The sequence below is a fragment of the Tenrec ecaudatus genome, chromosome 11 (genome assembly GCF_050624435.1).
Source record: "Tenrec ecaudatus isolate mTenEca1 chromosome 11, mTenEca1.hap1, whole genome shotgun sequence".
NCBI lineage: Eukaryota > Metazoa > Chordata > Mammalia > Afrosoricida > Tenrecidae > Tenrec > Tenrec ecaudatus.
In genome coordinates this window covers 63518672-63541909 of record NC_134540.1, presented here as the reverse complement: position 1 = coordinate 63541909, position 23238 = coordinate 63518672, and the positions used below count along the sequence as shown (strand labels likewise).

Genomic DNA, 23238 nt, shown 5'->3' with positions numbered 1-23238 from the left:
AACGGAGTATGAGTTGCGGGGAGGGTCAATCCGCACTGGCGTCGTGCCCTCTCGGGAAAGCGCGTGGGTAAACGCCCGGAGCGGCTTCCGCCCCGTGACCGCGGCCGACGGACGCGAGGGGCGGAGCCGCAGCCGCGCCAGCTGCGACCTGCCACCGGCGCGATGTGGCCGCTGCTGCTGGGCGCGCTGCTGCTGGTCACCGTCTACAAAGTTTACACGGCGCTGTTCTCGGGCAGCTCCCCGAACCCCTTCTCCGAGGACGTCACGCGGCCGCCCGCTCCCCTGGTGACAGACAAGGAGGCCAGGAAGAAAGTTCTCAAGCAAGGTCAGCGCTGGGCTCCTGGTCCCGGGGGTCAGCCCGCGCGGACTGCTAGTGTGGCCCGACCTAGGCGTCAGTTTCCCCGCCCGTGAAGTGCTGGGAAGAAAGGCGTCCTTGCACGCGTGTAGTGGTGGGGGTGGGGGCGTGGGGGGGCGGAATGAGGGGACTGGGCGGGGGGCGCCCCAGGCGAGAGTTGGGCCGGGGCAAGCCCGGGCAAGAGGCGCCCACGCTCACCACCCTTCGGCGTGCCAAGGTCTCTGCTTAGCTTTTCCCACAACCTCTACTACCCGGGCTCAGAGGGGCGAAGAGAAAGCACCAACATCGCTTTCACCTTGCCCAGCAAAGGGCGTTTTGTTTGTCCAGTGACTTGATTCTGGGTTTCCTCCAAAACTGCGGAGGGCCAGTGCCCTCGTTACGCAGAGTGGGCACCAGAGGAGATAGGAAATGAACAAGTGTGAACGTCTTGATATTGTACAATGTCGCATGCCAACACTGAGAAGTTAGGCATTCCCTGGTGAACCAACATCTTCCGAATGACAGAATTATACACGGCCAAAGATCCACTATAAATGCAAGAGAGTCCAGTTGGTTTTATGCAATATTTAGTTATTTGGGATGATATTAAAATCTTTTTCTCTTAACCCCAAAATATCCCCAGAAGTCTACTTAAAATCCTGCGTTTTAATTAGTAGACTGCCTGAGCGTGAAGCTATGTTAAGACTATGGAATAAGGAGCGCTGGAGGCTTCCTGGTTAGGAGTTGGGCTTCGGGAGAAAGACAAACTTTCCGTTCCCTTGAAAGTTACAGTCGAGGCAATACACAGGAGCATTTCCACCCTGCCCTAGAGGATCGCTGTGGACGGGAAACGACTAGGTGGTGGTGGGTATGGCGTGGGTTATGTGGGATCCAGCCAACAATGGGTATTTGAAAGATGAGATGAAAGCCAAATGGGGCAAGGGGTTGGTTCATGGCCGGAAGTGTAGATGGTTACACACCTCAAAGCATGAAATCAGTGTCACACAATTATATGTGCAGAAACTACTGGCATATGCTCTTCTGGGTGTATAGGCTCAACAAAATAAAATCAGAGGAAAGATCTTCCTTTTTCAACCCTTGGAGTTGCTTGAAAGTTTTTAAACAGAGTTCTACTTTTAAAGAAAACACACATATACACAGAGTTCTACTTTTAAAGAAAACACACATACACACACGCGTGCGTGCGCCGGTTTGACTCCCAGGCCCTCTCACTTCATTTTTTAATTCATGTGACACGATCTGCTACAGACATAGAGATGATGCTGTTTTTTAAACAATGCTTTTAAGGTGAATAAGGTGGGGTTTTACATTTCAGACCATCAATTCTGTATTCAAGAGTTACAGCTACTTATCAACAACCCTCCCTAAGCTGATGGCGTTTTTAAGTGGAAGGGCTGATAATGTGAACTTCGGAAACCAGAATTTTGAACTTGGACTCTGTTACTAGTTTACTGTATAATCACTAGCAAGTCGCTGCCCTTATCTAAGAGGGAGTTTAAACAACTGTTTCCCAGAGCAGGTCGTGATACATAAGTGAGCTTCAAGTCAAGGGTTACAAGTAAGAACAGATTCGTATTGTGAGCCCTCTGTTTCAGGGATGTGCATTACCTGATTGTTCTGCTTGTGATATAAAATGCACTTTTTGCTGGGAATCTCTCTAAAGACGTTTGAAAGCTAAAGTTTGCCAAGTTCTCTCACACCTTGAAAACTTCTAAATCTCAGTTCTTCCTAAGTGACTCTTTGAACGGAGCTTGCATTGCCCATGTGGTACCACCAGAGGGCACTACGTACTTGGAAATTATTTTGAATACCGTGAGCTGCTTCTGGATGTTACCACCAGTACAAAGTGACTGCTTCGCTGGCTCCCACAGACTGCAGTTGGCCCGGAGGAGAAATTACTTGTGAGCAGATTAGCCCCAGGATGGCAGCCTGCCCATAACATTCTGTCTCTCGCTCACATGGGTTCTTCCTTTCTGCATTCTCTCTCTACAGCTAGCTTTCCCAACCTGCGTTTCTTACTCTTCTGGAAAACTTTCTTCTTGTGAATTAGGTGAAGGGTATGGAGCAGATCATAGTTTTCCATTCAACAATTCATGCCCATACTGATTCAGCTCATTACGTGTGTCATCTCTTATCCCTCCTGCTTCCATTCCTCCTAGCCTGGGTGCTTGAGTATTCTCACATGGCCGAGAGGTTAGCTCTAGACCGGGAGGGCATGGGCCATCACTTTGGGAGTCTCACAGTCTCTGTCCAACCAGTAAGCCTGGTCTCTTGTATGAGTTTGTGAGTTCGGTGCCACATTTCTCTCCCACTCTATCCAGGACCTTCTCACAGGAGTCCTTGGCAGTGGCGGCTGGGCACCATCTAGTTCTTCCGGCCTCAGGCTTGTAGACTTTGATGTCTGTTAGGGTCCATCGGATTAATTATTTCCACGTATCCTTTCATGTCCATCACTCCTTTTTCCTCTGGAGTGGGAGGGACCCATAGTTGCCCCTCACATGGCTTTTCACGAGCTTTTAAGACCCCAGGCAATGCTGACAATGGGAACATGATCTCTGTGGATTACGAGAGGCCAGTGACCTCGGTGCCCTCAGAGGTCAACCTCCTCTTTGTTCACTGAGTCCTACTCTCTTGGAATGTTGGGATTCCCAAACACACAGTAGCTTTTGGCTGAGCCAGTTCAGAGCAAATCAAACATTGTTTTCGGTTTCTCTGTCCCAGGACGTGCATTGGAGGCCATGTAGTCAGGCGCCCCGTGCCTAACTACTCTCGGGGGTCTCTTGCAGTGCCCGGGCTGGAGAAGCGCCCGTGGTTTCCGGGTCCGTGGTGTTTCTCTGAGCCTTCTTGAGAAGCCCACCGCTACTCCCTTCTGCTGCAGCTTTCTCAGTCAGCCGAGTGCCGGAGAAGCTGGATGCGGTGGTGATCGGCAGTGGTTTCGGGGGCTTGGCTGTCGCTACGATTTTGGCCAAAGCTGGCAAGCGAGTCCTGGTGCTGGAACAACATACCAAGGCCGGGGGCTGCTGTCACACCTTTGGAGAAAATGGCCTTGAATTCGACACAGGTAAGGCTGGTGTGGAAACGGGCCAGGAGCATGACTATATCCAGGAGCCTCAGAGAGGGACTCAGAGGATGATATTGGGCCGCCATAGGCACCCTGGTGGCCTAGTGGTTACGCTTTGGGCTGCGATCTGAAAGGTGGGCAGTTTGAAACCACCAGCCACTTTGAGGGTGAAAGAAGGGGCTTTCCACTCCCATAAAGAGTTACAGTCTCGGAAACTCATGGGGGCAGTTCTACCCTGTCCTGTAGGACTGATCTGAGTCAGCACTGATTCAATGGCAGTGAGTCTGTGAGATTGGGCATCTGCAGTTTAAGAGCCCTGTCTCTTTTCCAAGGAACCCATTTGGCGTAGTGGTTATGCATTGGGCTAGTAACCACGGTGCCAGCAGTTCGAGACCACCAGTCCCTCTGAGGGAGAAAGACCAGTTCCAGTCTCAGAGCTCCCCAAGGGCAGTTCTCCCCTGCCTTACACGGTTGCTGTGAGTCGGAATTGACTCGATGACAGTGAGCTTGTTTTATCTTAGATTAAGATGCATCGTCTCAGAAACCCTACAGAGCTATTCTACTCTGTCCTACGGGCTTGCTCTGAGTTGGGATCAACCCTGGCCGTGGGTTTGGGTGTTTGGTCTTGGTCTTTTCTCTGGGGATGGCTTTTCTTTTCCGACTCCCCACCCCTTGCACCGGGACCTGGGGTGAGCAGGGATGTTGTGGTTTCCGCCGGAAGGTAAGGGAGGCAAGTCCGCTTTCCATGCCAGACTGCCGCCTCCACCCTGCGTCCTTGTCCTCTCGCTCCCACCAGGGATCCATTACATCGGGCAGATGGAGGAAGGCAGCGTGGGCCGGTTCATGTTGGACCAGATCACGGAGGGGCAGCTGGACTGGGCCTCCCTGGCCTCGCCCTTTGACATCATGATACTAGAAGGGCCCAGTGGCCGAAAGGAGTTCCCCATGTGCAGCGGGAAGGCAGCCTTCATGCAGGGCCTCAAGGAGAAGTTTCCTCAGGAAGAAGCTGCCATTGACAAGTACATGCAGCTCGTTAAGGTAACCGGGCCAGCCGACTGGCTTTCTTCACGAGGGGAGGGGCCTGTGGGGCTGGCAGGGAGCCGGGCAGTGCCCTCTGAGTGCAGCCGCTGGCTGGACCCTCCTGCCTGCCCCGGGCCTTCCAAAGCCTAGGCTCAACTGCTGCCCTCTCACTTTTGGTCTTGGGGGGTGGGGGGGTGGGGCTTCTTCGCACTGATCCATCTGGGGCCAGCTGGACATTTTTCAAAATGATTTTGCTGAGCAGGAAACGAACCAACAAAAGAAGACAGCTATGTACCGCGGCAGGGTTTCATACCTGGGCTATATAAAGAACTCTTACAGTTTAACAGCAAAAAGGAGAACCAGCCAATTGAGAAGATGGGCGAAGGACTTGAGTAGACATCTCTCTATAAAGCAGTGGTTCTCAACCTTCCTCATGTTGCAACCCTTTCATACAGGTCCTCATGTTGTGGTGACCTCCAACCATAAAATTATTTTCGTTGCTACTTCATCACTGTTATTTTGCTACTGTTATGAATCAGGTGACCCCTGTGAAAGGGTCGTTTGACCCCCAACGGGGTTACCACCCACAAGTTGAGAACCGCTGCTCTAGAGAAAAAATTAAAATGGCCAACCAGCAGATGAAAACATGCCTCATGTCATCAGTCATGATGGACAGAAGGACATATGGTCCAGGGAGATAGCCCTTCCCACTCTCGCTCACGGGGACGACTGTTTGCTTGTTTTTCAAAGGAAGGCAGCAAGTGTTGGCGAGAATGTGGAGAGACCGGAATCCTCACTGCTGCCCGTGGTGGCTGCGGGTGGGGGTGGGGGCTGTATAAGCGGAAACAGTTCAGCAGGCCTTCAAGAGGTTGAACATAGAATTGTCATATGAGCTGACCATCCCACTCCCAGGTGTATGTCCCACATAGAGTGGCAAGCAGGAAGGCAGACGCCTGTACCAAACCAACTCACTGCCATGGGTCGATGCCGACTCCTCGCGACCCTGTAGGACAGGGCAGAGCTGCCCCGTGAGTTTCTGAGGCTGGAAGTGTTCACAGGAGGAGAAAGCCCGTCTCTGCGGAGGAGCAGCTGTGGCTTCACACTGCGAACCTCACCCCTAGCAGCCCCACGAGAAATAATGACGCCGCCGTCCGCTGCAGCACCAGTCACAGCAGCCAACCAGAGAGCCAGCCAGAGATCACCCCCCGGGGAAGGGAAGACAAGTGCACATGGGTACAGTGGAGGGCTGCCCGGGCCTTTCTCAACCATGGGGAGAGAGGAAGTCTCAGGCCAGTTACCACACGGATGAATGTTGAAAGCATGCTGCTGAGTTCAGCAATAAGTCAGTCGCAAGAAAGTGCATGACCCCGCTTTCGTGAGACATCTAGAACAGGCAAGTATGGAGACAGAGGCCACAGGTGATTGGTGGTGGTCACCAGGGAAGGCAGAATGCTTCTGTTAAGGGAGGGAGCTGGGAACTTTGGGAATAGACAGGGTCATGGCTGACAGTAATTAATACCACTGAGCTGTCTGCGTGGAGATGGGTGAGATGACATATGCTTTGTTAGCATGTCTACCAGGAGGCTTCAGGCCTTCCTGGGAGAGGTCAACCTGTAGAGACAGTCACTGGGCTCTTGGACATGGCAGAGGAGGTCGGGCAGGTGGGTCCTAGAGGGGGCTGATTGTAACAGGTGCCGGAATGGAGAAGATGTGCCTACAGTTGATTGTGGTAATGTTTGCACCCACCCCTCCTTTTAATATGGGATTGACTTGTATGGGCTGTGGTATCTCTGTTTAAAAGGAGTTTGGGACTGGATTTACAGGATAGTGGGATTTTTCCACAAACTTTTTGAAGGCTTCTGTATTTGCCACCACAGGAAAGCAGTGTCTCATATGAGGAAGGAGACTCTTTTGAGTGTAGAGGGGAAAAGTTACAGAGTACAGATGTTTATATACATCCCAAATCAGCAGGATTTAGGGGACGCTGGTGGCCTAATCGTCTGTTGGGCTGTGACTCCCAAGATCAGCAGTTCTGAACCACCAGCCACTCCAAGGGAGAAAGACTGGGCTTTCTACTCCATAAAACAGACTGTGAGAAACTCGCACGACGAGTGGGCCCACCTTGTCCTCGGGGGTCGCTGTATGTTGGCAGGGAGTTTGGGGTTGGGTTTTGGGCTGAGATATTTTCCCCCTGTGCCCAAAGAAGGTGTGACCTTTGGCCCTGTTTTCTACCCCAGAGAGTTTGCTGCTGCCTTTGTCCTGGTTGATTGAGAGTCCCGGGCAAGCTGTCAATCACCAAGCTGGTTTGATCGATCTTACCTGGGCCTGGGCTGCAGCCAGCTCCGTGCCTGCTGTGCTGTGCTCTGCAGAGCTGGCCCACGGACTTCGGACTGCACACGCAGATGAAGTGTCTGTGGCTCACTGTGCCGAGGAACGAACAGGGTCATGTTGCTGGGCCCTCCAGCTGGGCGTGGTGATGCTGCCCCGGGGTCCTCCAGGTGAGGCTTGCTACTCAGTGCTTGCTTGCTTTCCCAGGTGGTCTCCAGGGGAGCCATCCACGCCATCTTCCTGAAGCTCCTCCCGCTGCCTGTGGCTCGGCTCCTTTGCAAGAGTGGCCTGCTGACTCGGTTCTCACCGTTCTTGCGGGCGTCCACCCAGAGCTTGTCTGAGGTCCTGCGGCAGCTGCCGGCCTCCCCTGAGCTCCGGGCTGTGCTCAGCTACATCTTCCCCACTTATGGTGCGTAAGGCGCAGGCTTGGGGCGGCTCCTGGAGGAGGGGTGCCGCTCTCCTGCCTCCCGGTCAGACTTTCTTCCCAAACCTGCTTGACTGACCGAAATGGCTCCATTGAAAAACCCCAACCCATTGGGGCGGGTGGGTGAGAAGCCTGCTGGCCCTGGTGGAAATTCCCCTCCTCCACCACCGAGATGCAGTTTCTGTGCCACCAGCTCCGTCCCCACAGAGCTTGGCCGCCTGGCATTTTGTAGGGAGGGCCTTCCCACCGGACCAGAGAGCTGTAAAATGCTCTTTATTTGGATGGACACAGGCCACTGACTGCCCTGGGCTCTGGGGACCCTTGGCTCCTAGCGTGGCCTCAGCTCGTGTGCTGCCGGCTTCTGTGGGGCATGCTCACCTCATCACCCCTTCCCCCTGTAGGCGTGACCCCCAGCCACACCACCTTTGCCATGCATGCACTGGTGGTCAACCACTACCAGAAAGGAGCCTTCTACCCCCGCGGAGGCTCCAGCGAAATCGCCTTCCACACCATCCCCGTGATCCAGCGGGCCGGCGGGGCTGTGCTCACAAGGGCCTCCGTGCAGAGCGTGTTGCTGGATTCCGCCGGGAAGGCCTGTGGTGAGAACCTGCCCGGGCCTCGGGATGCCAGGGCTGGGGTGGGCAAGGCTGGGGTGCAGAGAAGAAAAGGCCCTGGAGGCCCGAAGGTGTAGGGCTCAGCTCATCATGGGGTGTTGGAAGCTGAAATCTGCTAAGGGTGCTAAGGTAATAGCAGGTGTTGAGGTTCAAAGGGAGAAGGAAGGATTCTTGGTCCGAGTGAATGAAACAAAACCAAACCCCCGACCCAACTGCCATGGTGACTCTGACCCATAGAACCTTGCCGGGTAGAGCTGCTCCTTCAGGGTCTCCAAAACCAGATAGCCTCATCTTTATCTTGTGCAGCTGTTGGTGGGTTTGAACCATTGACCTTGAGGTTAGCAGCCTATCGCGTAAGCCACTGTGCCACCAGGGACCCTTCCTCACAGAGTAGCTGTTTATTCAACAGCGATATTATGCAGGACATCAGCAGTATCTTGGGTGTGGGCACTAGGTCTTCCTGGATCTTTCTGTGCATAGGTCTCCCCATGTAACCAGACCTTTTGCCATCCTGTCAATTCTGACTCGTGGCGACCCCGAGTGGGACAGGGCAGAGCTGCCACAGACATTTCTTGGTTTAATCTTTAGAGAAACAGGTCTCCCATGGCACCATGGGGTATGTTCAAACCACCAACCTTCAGGTTAGTAGTTGAACACAAACCATTTGCCCCGCCCACCACTGAACCACACCAAAAAACCCATGGCCATCGACTCCATGCTGCCCTACAGTGGTCGTATAAGACAGAATAGAACTCCTCCTTTGAGTTTCAAAGACCGAGACTGTTTACAGGAGTCCCATCTTTCTCCCAAGGAATAGTTGGTGGTTCCGAACTGCTGACCTTGCGAATCGTAGCCCACCTCCTTAACCACTGTACCACCAGGGGTTCAATAAATGTTGGCTCAGGGATGGATGGAAAAAAATTTTAGTAATGTGGACATTCCACAGGGCAGAATGGAGACCAGGAGCGTGCCCTGCCCTCACCCTGTAAAGGGCGGAGAGGGCCCAGAACCCCCTTGCCCTAACTTGGGCCAGTCCTGTAAGCTGCACAGCTTGTTAAAGCCCACTAGGGATGGACTCTGGGAGGAGGCAGCCCAGGTAGGAGTGGAGTCAGGCAGATAGCCTCACGGACCTGCTGTGTCTGTAGGTGTCAGCGTGAAGAAGGGCCAGGAGCTGGTGAACATCTACTGCCCCGTCGTGATCTCCGACGCGGGGCTCTTCAATACCTACCAGCACTTACTGCCGGAGCAGGCCCGCGGCCTGCCAGGTAACGCCGGCTCTGCAGCACCCTCTCAAGTGCCTCAGCATCTCTGCTTCCAGAAGCAGCTTGCTCAACCACGTCATGCTGCCGGTCTCCTCCTCGGCCACCTAAGCCAGCTGACTGCTGTCTCAGGGCATGGCTCGCCTGCGCTGGGGGCGGGGCGGACAAGTTTCTTTCTGTCTCATCATCCCAGCATTCCTCTTTTTTTCCCCCTCGGCATCTCTGTCCCCGCTCCCCTTGTAACCTCTGCCACTATTTTCTCTCCTCTGTTAAGCCTCCATTCGAGGGGCCTGTTTCCAGTTTCTCTAGATCTTAGAGGATCTTTCTAAGCGTAATGGTGAGTCCCCAGCGAACATTTCTTGGGTTTTCCTTGAGTTTGTGTGTGAATTCCGCTCCCTCCCTTCCTTCGTTGTCCCCTTGTTTCGAGGAGGAGAGATTGTACAGCGTGGATCGGGAGGGAAGCTGAGGCTGATGTGGAGAAGAAAGGACAGACAGAGGAGTGGCATGCCTTATTTGGGATCCAAGGATAGGGTTTTCTGCGGCTTTCTGGACTAGCTCCTTTGTCTTTCTCCTGTACCGTCAGTGGCATGTTTGAAATCTGGATCCAGGCAGGAATAAGCCTCAGTGAGGTCCTCTCCGGACGCCGGTTGTGAAATAAAAGCCTGGGTGTGTGCAGGGGAGGCGGGCGTGGGTATGGTTACGCCACCTGGCTTCGTTACCTAGTGCTGCTCTAAGTCAGTGCCCTTGTGGATGGTGTTAGCACACAGAGCTGGCTGTTGACCCACAGTGTAGGAGGCTGGGTGTCTGAATTCAGGGCGCCTGCTGTTACAGGGAGGCTCACTCTCGGTTGGCTCCCAGCTTAGCAGGAAGGTCCCGGTCTCCTTTCAGCACCTGTGGGCCCAGTGGTTCTTGAAGGTTTCCAGGTGTGTTGTCTTCGCGCCTCCCTGGGGCCAGGAGGTTCTCAGAGCAGGGAGCTTGGCTCTAAAGAAATGCACTTGGCTCATTTTTCTTAGTGACAGCAGTCCCCTGATCTCTAGTCTCATTCCCGCCAAAAAGATTGACTCAAGATGCAGCCAGCCCTGTAGCTAATATTCACAGTCATCAGATCGGCCTCATGCACAAACCCTCATGGAGAGGCGTTGCTTTGTAACACACAGGAGAATGACATTGGGGTCAGAATCTTGGCCCCGCCATGCTGACACACATGGACACAGTGGGTGGACAGACGGAATTTCCCCATGAACTGTTTTGAAGCCCCCTCCTACTTGGGGGAGACACCCTACTTCCGTGCACCATGGATACATCTGAGAGAAGCTCGACCAATGTCCTTGCATTGGATCCTCCCAGTTTCCAGACAGAGATCACCCTAATGTTGGTGGTTGGAGAAATAAACCCCCCCAAAGCCTGACTCCCTGCCATTGAGGTGATGCTGCCTCACCGCGGCTCCACAGGACAGGGCAGAACTGTCCTTGTGAGTTTCCAACATCGTAGTACTCTCCGGGAGTAGAAAGCCCCTCAGAACAACTGGTGGTTTCAAACTGCTGACCTTGCAATTAGCCGCCCAACACATAACCCTTATATCCCCAGGGCTCCTGAGGAAATGAAACCTCTAAAGGTGAAGTAAGGTCCTGAGGCCACCCAGCCTGACCCGAGAGCGAGGCTCTGTGTACCCCACGCAGCAGGCTTCAGAGCAAAGGTCTTGCCGAAGGGGCAGGAGAGCAGGCAGCCATGTGGCAGGGCCCATGTTAATTAGCTAAGAGGTTACCGAATGAAGGCCCTGCGGGACATCTTGTAACTCCTGAGGTGACAAGAGGAAAGCCCAACTGGCAAGGAGGTGAAATCCTTTGGCTTGGGTGGGCGCTAAGAATCAGGAGCGCCAGGCCGGCTGGTTGAAAGCAGAGTCTTCAGTGGAACAAGGCAGAGGGCAGGCGTGCCAGTGGCAGCTCCCAGAGGAGCTGGGGGAAGTAGGCAGGTTAGGGCTTGGTAGAAGAGCAGGGCCCTCGAATTCCTCCTGGGCCAGGTGGTAAGGCTGTTGTTATGGCTGTGGGCTGGGTGGCCCAGAAGACCAGCCTCCGGGTACCTTTGCCTCACTGAGCTGGGCCTGACAGCATCCGCTGCGGCCAGCCGTGGCCGCCTCGCTGTCCAACTGGGTGAGCAGGGTGGGGTGGGGCAGAGTACACTCAGTTACAAGGTGTGGGACGACCTGTCCTTTGGCCTTTGGTTCTGCTTGCCTCCTACTGTCACCCTTTACCCTCTGTCCCCTGACACCGTGGGTCCCATGGCCCGCCTCTCTCAGGCAGCTGTGCTCCATGCGCCAGCTCAGCTTGACCTCACTGTCCAGTTAGTTAGTTTGCAGCCTCTTAAGCATTTTTGCCCCGAAAACATTCTAACAGCGCCAGCCCACACTGGCTGAAGAACTACCTGCCCCGCTCGGGCAGGAGTCAGATGTGACCCCAGTGCGGGCGTTTTGGGTAGTGGCAGAGATGGGGTGCACCTCTGAGCTCGCAGGTGCTGGGAGCCTTCCTATTTCCTGGGCTTCTTTCAGGTCCAGCTCCCTCTAAGGCAGTGGTTCTCAACCTTCCTAATGGTCCGGCCACCCTTTAATACAGTTCCTCAAAACAAGCAAACAAACAAATACCGTTCCTCATGTGGTGGTGACCACCAACCATAAAATTCTTTTCGTTGCTCCTTCATAACTATAATTTTGCTACTGTTATGAATCGGGCGACCCCTGTGAGATGGTCGTTTGACACCCCCCCCAAAGGGGGTGTGACCCCCAGGTTGAGAACGGCTGCTCTAAGGCATGGGAACCAGAGACCAGAGGTCCTCTAAAGAGACAGAACCTGTTGGAGTGAAGGGTGGACGTGGGGTGGTCAAGTAGGGGAATTTGGGGGACTAGAACGATCACTGCTGAGCCGTGGGACCTCTAGCAGTAGTTGGAGGAGGAGGCTCCGGGGCTCCCAGCCCTTCACCTCCCGCCTCCATGGAGCTGCTGTCTGGAGGAGCCTCGGAGAGCCAGGGTTCTGCTCATGCAGCCTGTCGTGCTGCTGCGGCACCACACCGGCACCAGCATAGCCCAGCTCTGCCGCCCAGGAGCCAGGCCGCGACGCATCTGGCCTCAGGCGCTATGTGGGGATCAGAGGGGAGACACAGGGAAGAAGGAGGAGGGAACCCAGTTCCCCTTCCTTACCTCTCAGGCTGCCCCAGTGGCTGCGGGCCTTGTCCGATAGTCGTGCCCCTTCCCCTCAAGCCCATTTCCAGTGTGGAGTTACAGGCACCTTCCCTGGACCGGACCGCTCCCGAGGCTCTCTGGAGCCTCTCGTGGACGGCCATCAGAGCTCAGGAAGGTCTCTCCCGGAAGACCAGGAGGGCGGTCCTTTTCTCTGGGGGCCCCCCCAGGGCCTAGCAGAGGGTTTGGAACATTTTTGTCAGGACTAGGGGGCAGCTGTTGCGTGATGTCTCCCGCAAGCAGGCACCTGGATGGTCTTTGGAATAGGGACGACTGAGACTTTGGGGTGTCAGTTTGCAGAACGCTGGCTGGGATTGCCTGATGCCGAGAGGCCCTGTCAGAGGTGCCAGCCCCTCCTGGGTACCTCTGGCCTAGGTGATTAGAGCAGAGGTGGGGGGCTAGGAGTCTGGGGCCGCGCCCGAGCGGCCTGCCCAGTCGGGGAGGAAGGCACAGCTGAGCGGCCACAGGTCACAGCCCGCCCTTTGACAGGTGTGCAGCAGCAGCTGTCCACAGTGCAGCCCAGCTTGGGCATGTTCTCCGTTTTCATCTGCCTGCGAGGCTCCCGGGAGGAGCTGGCGCTCAGCTCCACCAACTACTACGTTTACTTTGACACAGACATGGACAAGGCGTAAGGCTGTGTGTGTGTGTGTGTGTGTATGCGTGTGAGCGCGCAGGCCCACGCTCCCCACGGCCTCAGGGAAGTGGGCGGGGGGAAGCGGGCGGGCACTGACTCTCCAAGGGCATTTTCCTTTGCATGCCCCCCCCCCAGTGGGGAGCCCCCGTGGGGAGCCTGAGAACGTGGGCGGGCAGCTCCTCTCCCACAGGATGCAGCTCTACTACTCCAAGCCCAGGGACAAGGCAGCGGAGCACATCCCCTTATTCTTCATTGCTTCCCCATCGACCAAGGACCCCATGTGGGAGGCCCGCCACCCAGGTGGGGCGAGGGCTCCTGGCGGAGGGCTGAGGGGCCAGGGAGGGCAGGTGGCAGTGGTGACGGGCTCTGTACCCCCAGACCGCTCCACCATGATCGTGCTGTTCCCTGCTGCCTACAAGTGGTTTGAGGAGTGGCAGGAGGAGCCCCAGGGCAAACGCAGCAGCGGCTACGAGACCCTCAAGCACTCCTTCGTGGAAGCCGCCATGGCCACCGTCTTGAAGCTGTTCCCCCAGCTGGAGGGGAAGGTAAGGAGATAGGTAAGAGTGCCTGGTTGGGCGGGGGGTCACAGAGCTGGGGCTGCCATCTCTGCCCTCCCCTGAGGAAGGCCCTCGGTGGCAGCCAGGAATCTGATGGCCATCTCGCCCCGCAGGTGGACAGTGTGGAAGGAGGATCCCCGCTGACCAGTCAGTTCTACCTGGCCGCTCCCCAAGGGGCCTGCTATGGGGCCGATCACAGCCTGGGCCGCCTGCACCCTCATACGATGGCCTCCCTGAGGGCTCAAAGCCCCATCCCCAACCTCTACCTGACAGGTACAGACTGCCCCACCTAGAACTCTCTATTCCTGTCCTGTTCCCCACCCCACCCCGCCCACCACCCCTGCTTGGAGCTGGGACTCCCTGGTCCTGCCCTCTGGGTTTCATCGGGTGCTGACAGGCTCTACTCTTGCCTCACAGGCCAGGACATCTTCACCTGTGGGCTGATGGGGGCTCTGCAGGGGGCTGTGCTGTGCAGCTGCGCCATCCTGAAGCGCAATGTGTACGCAGACCTGCAGAAGCTCGGCTCCAGGGTCCAGGCCCAGAGGAAGAGTCAGTAGTCCCCCTGGCCCGAGGCAGAGGGCCTGGCCCCATGGCCGGGAAGTTCCCGTACCCATTGCCCCACGTCTATATGTGCACGTTTGATTTCTAAACAGAGTTCCAAGACCAAGTTACAGGGTGGGAGAGGTGTGCTCCGCTGGGGCAGATAATTTGGTATCACTTCAGTAGTTAGTTGCTTACTATGGGGCGAGGTCAGATGCTCACAGGTATCTTCCCTGAAGGCAGTCCCTGCCAGACTGCTGTCTCCCCACACCTCAGGGGTGGGCTGCTCCCTGCTGCTAGAGACAGTGGATTAATGGTCTCTATCAGTTGAGCCAGGGAATAGGCCAAACTGATCTGTGACCTCCAAGGTTAGGCTGCCATCCTGTACCTAGGATCCACCCATCTAGTCACATGTATACCCCCAACCCCCCTCTTCCTACTGCGTGTATGTCCCTAGACCACCCCCTCTCAATACTGTATTACCTATAGCACAGCCCCTTCCTCACCTGTAATGAGGGGGCTTGCGTGTCCCCAGAGGATATAAAAAGCCTTGGTCAGCATTAAATCTCTCCCTCCCTCCACGTGGACCACCAAGCGGGACTGAGGTGAGCATGCTACCGTGAATTGTGTCTGACTCCATTTATTTCAATACTTCTGTCTCTCATGCTCTCTGTAACTTTTCTGTGCTCAGGTGTCTCACTGGTTGGGCTGCAGGACTTCCACACTGCTCTGTAGAAAAGTACCAGCCAATGTTGTCAGGGTGAGCGTTAAGACTGCTAACCACAAGGTCTGAGGTCAGACCCACGAGCTGCTCCAAGTGATACAGATGAGGCTTTCTGCTCTAACCCATTAGATTTACGGCTTCAGAAACCCTGTATGGGGTTGCTGTGAGTTGAAATTCACTCTGGTAGGAAGGTTGGTGTCAGGTTTTAAGGTCCCAGCGGGCATGGCTTTGGCACTGTGTCCAGTTTTACTGACCCGTGACACACTCAGGACAGGGAAATGCCTGCAGCAGGTATGTGCTTCTAACAGTAAACCTTCAGCAAGGTGAATGCTAGAATATTCCAGCATCTGCACTCAAGTCCTCAGCCGGTCTTTTTGAAGGAGGTGGCCGCTGGTGTAAAGTACTGGGGAAGGAAGCCACTAGTGGGCGCAGGGCTGGGCAGATGCCTTCACTGGGGGAGGAGACTGAAAGGGTTTCCAGGCCAAGGGCGCTCGCAGCAGGTGACAGAGGTAACAGTGCTGTGCAGGCCAGCCAGCTGCCTCGGAGACCTGGACTTGGGATGGAGAGGCAGGAAATGAAGGCTAAGGTAAAAAAAGTCTCTTAAACCGACGCACTAAAGATCTCATTTTACTAAACTTTAATGTACTAATAAAGTTAATGATTTATAGCATTAACATTTGAAAACTGCTGTGTTTGCTCTTCAGTGGTACAAACTACATTGAGGTGGCTTTCACAGAAGCTAGTTCAACATTACATACTGGGAAATACTCGCCAGGAGACCACATATGCTTTAAAAATACAATTAAGTAGTTGTGACCAAGTTATGCAAAAGCTGAACATGTAAGACAGTGGCAATCGACTGAGCACAGACAAGAATGGAAACGATTTCAATGGATCATTTATCTAACAGGGCAGACTGAGGCATCAGACCCAGGGCAATGTGCACTTGCGGGGGGTGGCGGTCCTGAGGCATCACAGGGCCCCCACCCTACATCCTGCGGTTTCTACAGTGGGATTCTGTACGTGACTCGCATTGGATCTGTGCAACTCGCTGAGGTGAAATCCAGCCTTAGACCAGTTAGATCTGGAAGTCTCTTCAAAGCCCAGCTCACCCTTCCTTCCTCTCCAGTTTCCAGAAGGTGCTGGCGGCATCCCCTCCTGTGGTCAAACAGTGAGACTGGCGGCATCTTTTAACTTAAATGCTACAAACTGGAGAAGAAAATCACCAAGGGAATTTTCAGAGTGAGAATCCTATCACTGTTTCATTCAAAGGCATCATGGGAAAAGGAGTATCAGAAATGTATAGCTAGCTCGCAAGTCTTTCTGCATGGACTTGGCCTTTCTAGACAAGCCGGGTTTCGACTCCCCGCCACCGAGTCCAGAAGGAGACTCAATTCTATTCACGAATCTGTGCAGAAAAAAGCTCTACTGACATCTGTAGCGGAAGAACAGATTCCTCCTACAGGAATTCCCCACAACTAAAAGCTGGAGGGCGGAGCAGAGACAACTGGTTGTCCAGGCAGAGAAAGGCCAGCAGGGAGGGCCAAAGTACAGGCTCCTGACTCACCTGCTTCTCCAAGCAGGGAGAGCTTCACACATAAGCTTCAGACCACCGCCAGTTTTAGAAAGCTTGACCTGTCTCCTTATGCACCTGTGAGGATGGCTGGAACCAGTGAAGATGGCTCTTCTGGAAAAAGTCCAAGTGGGAAATGCACTGGGCTGAGGTGTCAGGAGGGGAAGCAAGAGGGGAAAGTGGAAAGAAAGGCTTTGGTGGCCTGATAACTAGAGAAACACTGTACGCAGACAGGGACCAGAGGGTTTCAAAGATGATGAGAATTACTGGGGGGATGAAACGGAAGGAAGGATGGGTCGGAGCAGAGGGGACGGCCTGTGTGAAGGACGGAAGGGGTGAGGAGTGAGGAGAAGCAGGCACACAGAAAACAAGGCAGGCGTTTTAGGGAAGGCGAGAAGACCCTGGAAGCAGGTTCTTCTGATGCTGCCCATGTCCTGAGGATGTTGAGCTGAGGGGCAGCCCACCCTCCCTTCTCCATCTGCATACAAGAGCTTACCCACCCCAAACGAAACTTCAACTCAGGGCCATAGGCCGTCTTAAGCAAGCTGGAGCTAACACAAGGGGCTTCAAAGACCCCAGAGAAAAGGAGTGAAAAGATACTGGGATTTTACCACCACTTTTTGAAGCCTCCCTTGTATGACGAATAGGACGGTTGGAACTTCAGCCTGACTTCCTCCACCCCAGTTCATGGTTCCCCCCTTCCTTCCCATGTGCTTCGCTATCCTACTTGGTTTTCCTTGGCAGAAGCCACACTCCGTAGGGCCTAAGAGGGGAGCAAGACCAGAGCAGTTTTACATCGACCCTCAAGCCCATCAAGATAATACCCTCAGCATGCCAGGAGAAGCCGACTGGATTTCTTAGAACCCAATGTCTCCGCCATGAGCTGGAAGGACTTCTAGTGAAGGCCCCACCCCCATCTGATGACAGGGGGAGACAGCTCAGTCCCTTCCTAAATATAGGCCCCTTGGGTTCCTTTGAGGTGAGGGCAAATGGAGTTCCTAACAGCTCTTTGAAAAACCATGCACAAAGGCCCCAAGCCCCATCAGACGGCTTTCTTGCACGAAGCACACACCTGTCCTCACATTCTGAGTTCAACTTCCGATATGTAAGATCCCGCTGATGTTTCAATAATCAGTCATAATATAAAAACTGGCAACAGGAACAGGTTTTAGGGATTTATGCTCAGAAACCCCAAGTTCACCTTTATGTTTAAGTTGATTCATTTGATCTAAAATTATATGAAGATAGCAGGAAAGTGTGAAGAACTTAGGCTACACAGGGTGGCCGTGCAGGCAACGATGCACTTTTCTAACATGCGGTGCGGGTTTGCTGCAAGAGCAGCTAAAGAGAATTCTGTGTTCAAATACGCCCTTGCCCCCTGCTCCCTCCCCACCGTCTACATCTCTTGAAAGGCAGCCCCCAAACAAGGGGCCTGGGTCACTGGAGCGGCAGATGCTACCCCAGGCCTGCCTGCAAGGGACATAGCACAGTGCAATGCTAGCAGGCAAGGGGCGACTTCTCCCTGGCCACTGTCAGGGCTGGGGCTCAGGTTCCACCCTTTGGTCACAGCTGCGTTCCCCACCCACATCCGCCCCCCCCCCCCAATCACACTCAGAGCACAAATTATAAATACAGAGATCACACACAAGTACATCGCCAAAGTGCAGGTGCAAAAACACAAGCAATTTCCTGGCTCTGCCAGCCCAGGCTTGCCACCACATCCCAGGAGAGAGCATCTCTCAGGTCACAAGACTTTGCTCTTCATTTCTCTTGATTTCACACCCAAATCAGCAGGGAGGACAAGGCTCTCGAGGGGAAAAGAAATCAAATCTGAAACAAGAGTAACATGGTCCATCAGTAACGTTCATTGTTCCAGAGGATCGGATTCACCCACTACTTTGGTTTTGGGGGTGGAAAATTGATCTTATAAACATCGCAGCTGAGGGGTAAGATTCAGAGCCGAGACTGATCTACCACCAAAACGCAATCAATAAAAATAAAAAAACGTGAAATTATTTGTAAAGCAAGTTTGAAGAAGCCGTAGAGGCAGCTTATGAAACAAAAAAAAAAGCCCCTCATGGGATGATTCAGTTTCGTGGTTAGGAAGTTTAGGATCGTGGCTCATGGGAAATCGCAATTAATTGGCCTGACCACTCTGCCAATGGCCTCGAGGTGGCTAAAGAGGATGAGCAAGAAGCGTGCTGTCCCAGGGAGCCCGTGAAGAGACCCCTGCTCAGCTGCTGCTACTGCTGTGGGGACGAGGGGAGGAGGGCTTTGCTTTTGGGCGGACCACGGGCTGCTGCACTCGGGTCTGGGGACTCGGTTTGTGTGACGGCTCATCGGGGAGCTGGAGGGCTCCGTAGTTTTCCTTAAAGGAATGGAGCGGAGTCTGCTGCTTTGCTACTGAAGAGTGGCGTCAGCGGCCTTTGTGACCATAGGGATGCAGCCATGTAGGGCACCACCCAGACCTAGTGGCCCAGATTGCTCAGTAGCATGTGGGACCCACTGGTAAGGTGCAAAAAGAACCAGTTCAGTTATGTGTGATACAGCACCAGAACCACCCCACTCTTACAAACGTGAGTGAAGGGTAACTGGAATGGAAGTGAGGTGTCGACGCTCTGCAGTGAGACGCTTAGAGGGGCGCAGCGAACCCTTTCAGGAGCCTGCTGTGTGCGTGTGGATGGGATTACTGGCAGAACTGTGGAGAGTGACATGCATTCAAAGCAACATGGTTGCCAGGGTCCTTGAGTGGGGGCCTGCTATTTCTGACTGCCAACCATGAGATGTGGTTGCTATGCAACACGCACACTGCCCTTTTGTCTCAGAGGGAGGCGACATCTACAGCAGGACAGCTACCTGTCATTTTTCCTGTGCTGGTGTGCCCACACTTTCCAAATTTGAGTCCATTCCATTTTTGCTTTGCTGATCATACCAACATGTAGTGGCAACTGAAGATTTGGGGCCTCAGTTTCTTTATGTCCTAAAGAGGGTGCTTTTATCGCTAACCCTGTGGTAAGTATGTTCAACTGTGTACTTTGTGGTCTGAAAAGGGCCAGGGCAATGGCAGCAGCTCCCCCCCCCCACCAGTTCTCTCCTGCTGCTGCTTTGCCCGATGCAGACCCACCATACGACACACCCTCCTCCTGGGACCGGCTGCTCCCCCCTTACCTTCTGCTCCAAACGCTGGTAGTCACCGGCCTTTGGCCGTCGAACTTTGGATTTTTTCCCTTCCAGGACAAAAGCAATGATCTTGAAGAAAGAAAAAGAAAATGCACGTGGTAGTCAAGTCGCCTAACAAACTATTTAACGGGGCTGGTGTACTGACAGCTGCCCCTCCCCTGGCAGGCCGTAGGTATGTCTTCAGTCAGGAAATAAAGGCTCTGCCCAGGCGCTCCCTTTTCCTATCGTCTCTATGGTTCTGGAGCCTTATGCTAGCAGCCAGTCCTCTGACCTACTCAGCTGGGAGCAGCCAGCTCCTATCCCTAGCCCTGTGCTTCAACAAGCTGCTGGGTCACCTGCAGAGTGTAGGTTAGGGTGCTCCTACCTCTACCCAAGTCAGGAGTCTCCGAAAGGATGCCTGACTAATCAATTTGCGACTTGCTGGCCCCCACAATCCTGTAAGCTATTTCTTAGACCTCGCACACACACACCACCGACTGTTTCCCTAGTGACGCCGGCCCAACACACACTATCACCTCACCCCTATGTTCTTCAACCACTGCACTCTGACGCCCACCCCACCCACCACCCGATGCTGAACAGCGGGATCATTAGATGCGCAGTCAGGAACACCTCTATACAGCTACAGGCAGGCGGCCAGTCTTCTAAACCCTTGGCCCAACAGGAAATGGAATTGTTTAGTAGTCAGATGGTTGTGAAGGGACGGGGCTATCCCTCAGCAAGCGCTGTTCTAGAGGAAAGGCTGTGCATCCGGGAGCTCTCCGGCTTTCGCCTAAGTGGCGGAAACCCTAGCCTGCAGTCCCAGTGCTCCTTGCTGAGGCTCCCCATCGGTCTCTGCTCGAGGGCCACCCTTCCACCCGGGCAGACAGGACGGGAGCTCCAAGGCAGGACGGACACGCTGCTCATCTCAGAGGTGGAAATGGGAAGACAAGGGCTGAGTACTTCAACTCTCAAGCACCTAGGCCCTCTACTGCTGCAAAGGAGCCATGTTCTCGGTGCCTGGAGGAGAACCCATCATAGGGCAGGCCAGAACAATACCGGAACTTGACAGCAGAAGGCACGGAGAGGGAGTGGGGGATGATCTACAAGAGTAAAGAGCCCTAGCAAAGTTCAGAGCAAAAACGAAGTCTGTCACCATCTCCCCAGTGCGCACAAACTCTCGGTAACAGAGACTGGGCCACACCAAGACCTCAGAGCAGAGGAAATGTCGCTCCCCTCCTAATGCCACGGCTGACTTACCTTTCGCTTGTTGTGATAGGCGATATAGAGAGCAGCGACAAGAACGGCCGCAGTCACGAGATACGCAAAGAAGTGACTGCTCTCTGCGCTGGCACTTCCAGGACCCTCCTTAAAAAGATCATCCATCTTGCTGTTCCTAGAACCAGCGGGTGGACCGCCATGGTTTTTGGCGGAGGGCTGGCCTGGCATCCCTTCTTGGGCCGGGGACTCCTCTTTGGGCTCCACATCATCTCCCTCAGTTTCCTTGGGTGCAACACCTTCAGAAGGGTTTGGGGACTTATCTTCTCCCTCCTGCTGGGGAAAACCGGGGTCAGAGTCGCGGGGTATTGTTTCCTCCTGTTCAGGTGCTGCTGGCTTCAGGTCAGCCTTGTCATCAGAGTGCTCTGAGATTGTCTTGCCTGGTCCTGAACTACCAGGAGGGTGCTCCGGGGTCCCTTGTCCTGGTTGGTGGTCTTCGGGATGCAAACTACCAGGAGGGTGCTCCAGGGTCCCTTGTCCTGGTTGGTGGTCTTCAGGATGCAAACTACCAGGAGGGTGCTCAGGAGTCCCTTGTCCTGGTTGGTGGTCTTCGGGATGCAAACTACCAGGAGGGTGCTCAGGAGTCCCTTGTCCTGGTTGGTGGTCTTCGGGATGCAAACTACCAGGAGGGTGCTCTAGGGTCCCTTGTCCTGGTTGGTGGTCTTTGGGTTGCAAACTACCAGGAGGATGCTCAGGAGTCCCTTGTCCTGATTGGTGGTCTCCGGGACGCAAATTATCAGGAGAGTGCTCCGGGGTCCCTTGTCCTGGTTGGTGGTTTCCGGGTTGCAAACTACCAGGAGGGTGCTCCGGGGTCCCTTGTCCTGGTTGGTGGTCTTCGGGATGCAAACTACCAGGAGGGTGCTCTAGGGTCCCTTGTCCTGGTTGGTGGTCTTCGGGATGCAAACTACCAGGAGGGTGCTCCGGGGTCCCTTGTCCTGATTGGTGGTCTGCGGGGCGCAAATTATCAGGAGAGTGCTCCGGGGTCCCTTGTCCTGGTTGGTGGTCTTCGGGATGCAAATTATCAGGAGGGTGTTCCGGGGCTCCTGGTCCTGGGTTCTGGTCTCCTGGAGCCAGAGGGGGCTTGTTGGCACGTTTCGCCGACTGGTTCGGAGAGGCTCCGCTGTCGGGACTGGGGGAGTGAGCTGCGGTGGCTGGTGCAGCGGCGGGATCCCCTCCGGGCTGCGAGGCTTCAGGAAAAGAGGAACCAGTTGGACTTGGCAGAGACGGAGGAAACGGGCGGGAGGGGAAGGGAGGGAGTTGATGTCGCACCATCGGTGGGTCGGGCAGGGAAGAAACCCAGCGGGCGACCGGCCGAAGTGAGGGCCAAGGAAGTGGGGGCGAGGGTGGGAAGGGGGTAGTGGTGAGGGTCGGGGGTCTTACCCGCAGCTACGCTCAACAGGAGTAACGTAACTAGGAACCGCATCCTGCACGAACTGCGCTTCCGCCCTCTAATGCTCTCGCGAGAGAGACGGCGCGCCGGGGTGCGTGCGTGCGCTCAGCGCCCCGCCCTTTCCGGCGCCCGGGGGCGGGGCCCTCCAAAGCTCCGCCCCGAAGCCCGGTTCTTCCGCCACTTCCCGGGGACCGCGGTTCTTGCGCTCAGTGCCGCGGCTTTAGCGTCCTCCGTGCGGCGCGCCGCCTTCTCTGCAGGCCCTTTCCCGTCCTCGCCTTTTCCGAACGCCCTGGCGGCGTGAGGTGGCCGAGCACCCCCGTCTGCTGGTGCCACCTCTGCCTTTCTCATGGTCCTTCCCTGCGGTGCCCGGGCCCCGCCCGCTGGCCGCGCTACCAGACACTTCCCGCCCAAGTGACTGCAGCACTTTGCTAAAAGCACGTGTCCCCCACCTACCCCCCTCAATCGTAAAAGTGATTTATAGTCTCCGTAGACTTTTTAGTTAACGTCTAAAAATAGAAAACAAAACCTTACTCTCACCCTTCGGAGATAATCGTCAGTAATGGCTTCCCCCCCTGAATTCTGTTTTGCAAATCTTTAATACTTGGGGGTGCAAAACGTGTGTGGAAAAGCGAAATTGCACATAGCGGAACTTTTCACGAGCTCTTGGGAACCCCCTCTTGTTTTTGACAGGGTGATACATTTTAATGGCGGGAAATCAAGAAGGGAATTTTTTTTTTAAGTACGTGAGAAAGTTCACTCACGCGCCAACCCCTCCACAAGTTACCAGGGGATTGACTTAGTGTTTCCACCATTTTTCTTTTTAAATCAAATACAGAGGAACTTGGCCTTCCCCACTGTCTTAATTAGTGCATTGTCTCTTTTTTTTGCATGCACATCCATTTTCTTTCCAAATTGGGATCAATGAGTAATTTTGTAATTCAATGTTTTTAGGTTGCTATTATAGTTATCCATTAGATATTGATTGAAAACTTTTTATGAAGTTGCCAGGTTAGGAGCTTTGTAGACAGGGATTTAAATCACAATAGGCTCCTAACTGTTTGGAACCAGGTGGGACACACAAATATCAAATATG

The 23238-nt window shown here is 54.4% G+C and overlaps 2 protein-coding genes across 2 annotated transcripts; one reads left to right on the top strand and one right to left on the bottom strand.

Annotated features, from left to right (window-relative positions):
- The first annotated feature begins 75 nt into the window (after nt 1-75).
- On the top strand, nt 76-14645 carry RETSAT (retinol saturase). The gene is made up of 11 exons (XM_075563074.1): nt 76-325; nt 3234-3416; nt 4213-4454; nt 6972-7173; nt 7590-7787; nt 8948-9067; nt 12780-12918; nt 13115-13224; nt 13303-13469; nt 13595-13754; nt 13899-14645. Exons 1-11 carry the CDS (start codon nt 163-165, stop codon nt 14036-14038), a joined length of 1824 nt encoding a protein of 607 aa, XP_075419189.1. The 5' UTR covers nt 76-162; the 3' UTR covers nt 14039-14645.
- Nucleotides 14646-15367: 722 nt separating this feature from the next.
- Nucleotides 15368-22289, bottom strand: TGOLN2 (trans-golgi network protein 2). Its single transcript, XM_075563075.1, has 4 exons — nt 22136-22289; nt 20738-21942; nt 19487-19567; nt 15368-18148 (listed from the first exon to the last, which is right to left on the bottom strand). Exons 1-4 carry the CDS (start codon nt 22176-22178, stop codon nt 18143-18145), a joined length of 1335 nt encoding a protein of 444 aa, XP_075419190.1. The 5' UTR covers nt 22179-22289; the 3' UTR covers nt 15368-18142.
- Between the last annotated feature and the right edge of the window lie 949 nt (nt 22290-23238).

Bases quoted from the DNA above. Each gene is read 5' to 3' on its own strand.
- RETSAT (XM_075563074.1), top strand. From the start codon at position 163: ATGTGGCCGCTGCTGCTGGGCGCGCTGCTGCTGGTCACCGTCTACAAA. The intron at 7,174-7,589 runs GTGCGTAAGGCG...TTCCCCCTGTAG, and splicing joins CTACATCTTCCCCACTTATG to GCGTGACCCCCAGCCACACC. The intron at 12,919-13,114 runs GTAAGGCTGTGT...CCTCTCCCACAG, and splicing joins GACACAGACATGGACAAGGC to GATGCAGCTCTACTACTCCA.
- TGOLN2 (XM_075563075.1), bottom strand. From the start codon at position 22,178: ATGCGGTTCCTAGTTACGTTACTCCTGTTGAGCGTAGCTGCGG. The intron at 21,943-22,135 runs GTAAGACCCCCG...CTTTTCCTGAAG, and splicing joins CCTGTTGAGCGTAGCTGCGG to CCTCGCAGCCCGGAGGGGAT. The intron at 19,568-20,737 runs GTAAGTCAGCCG...TCTTTCTTCAAG, and splicing joins CCTATCACAACAAGCGAAAG to ATCATTGCTTTTGTCCTGGA.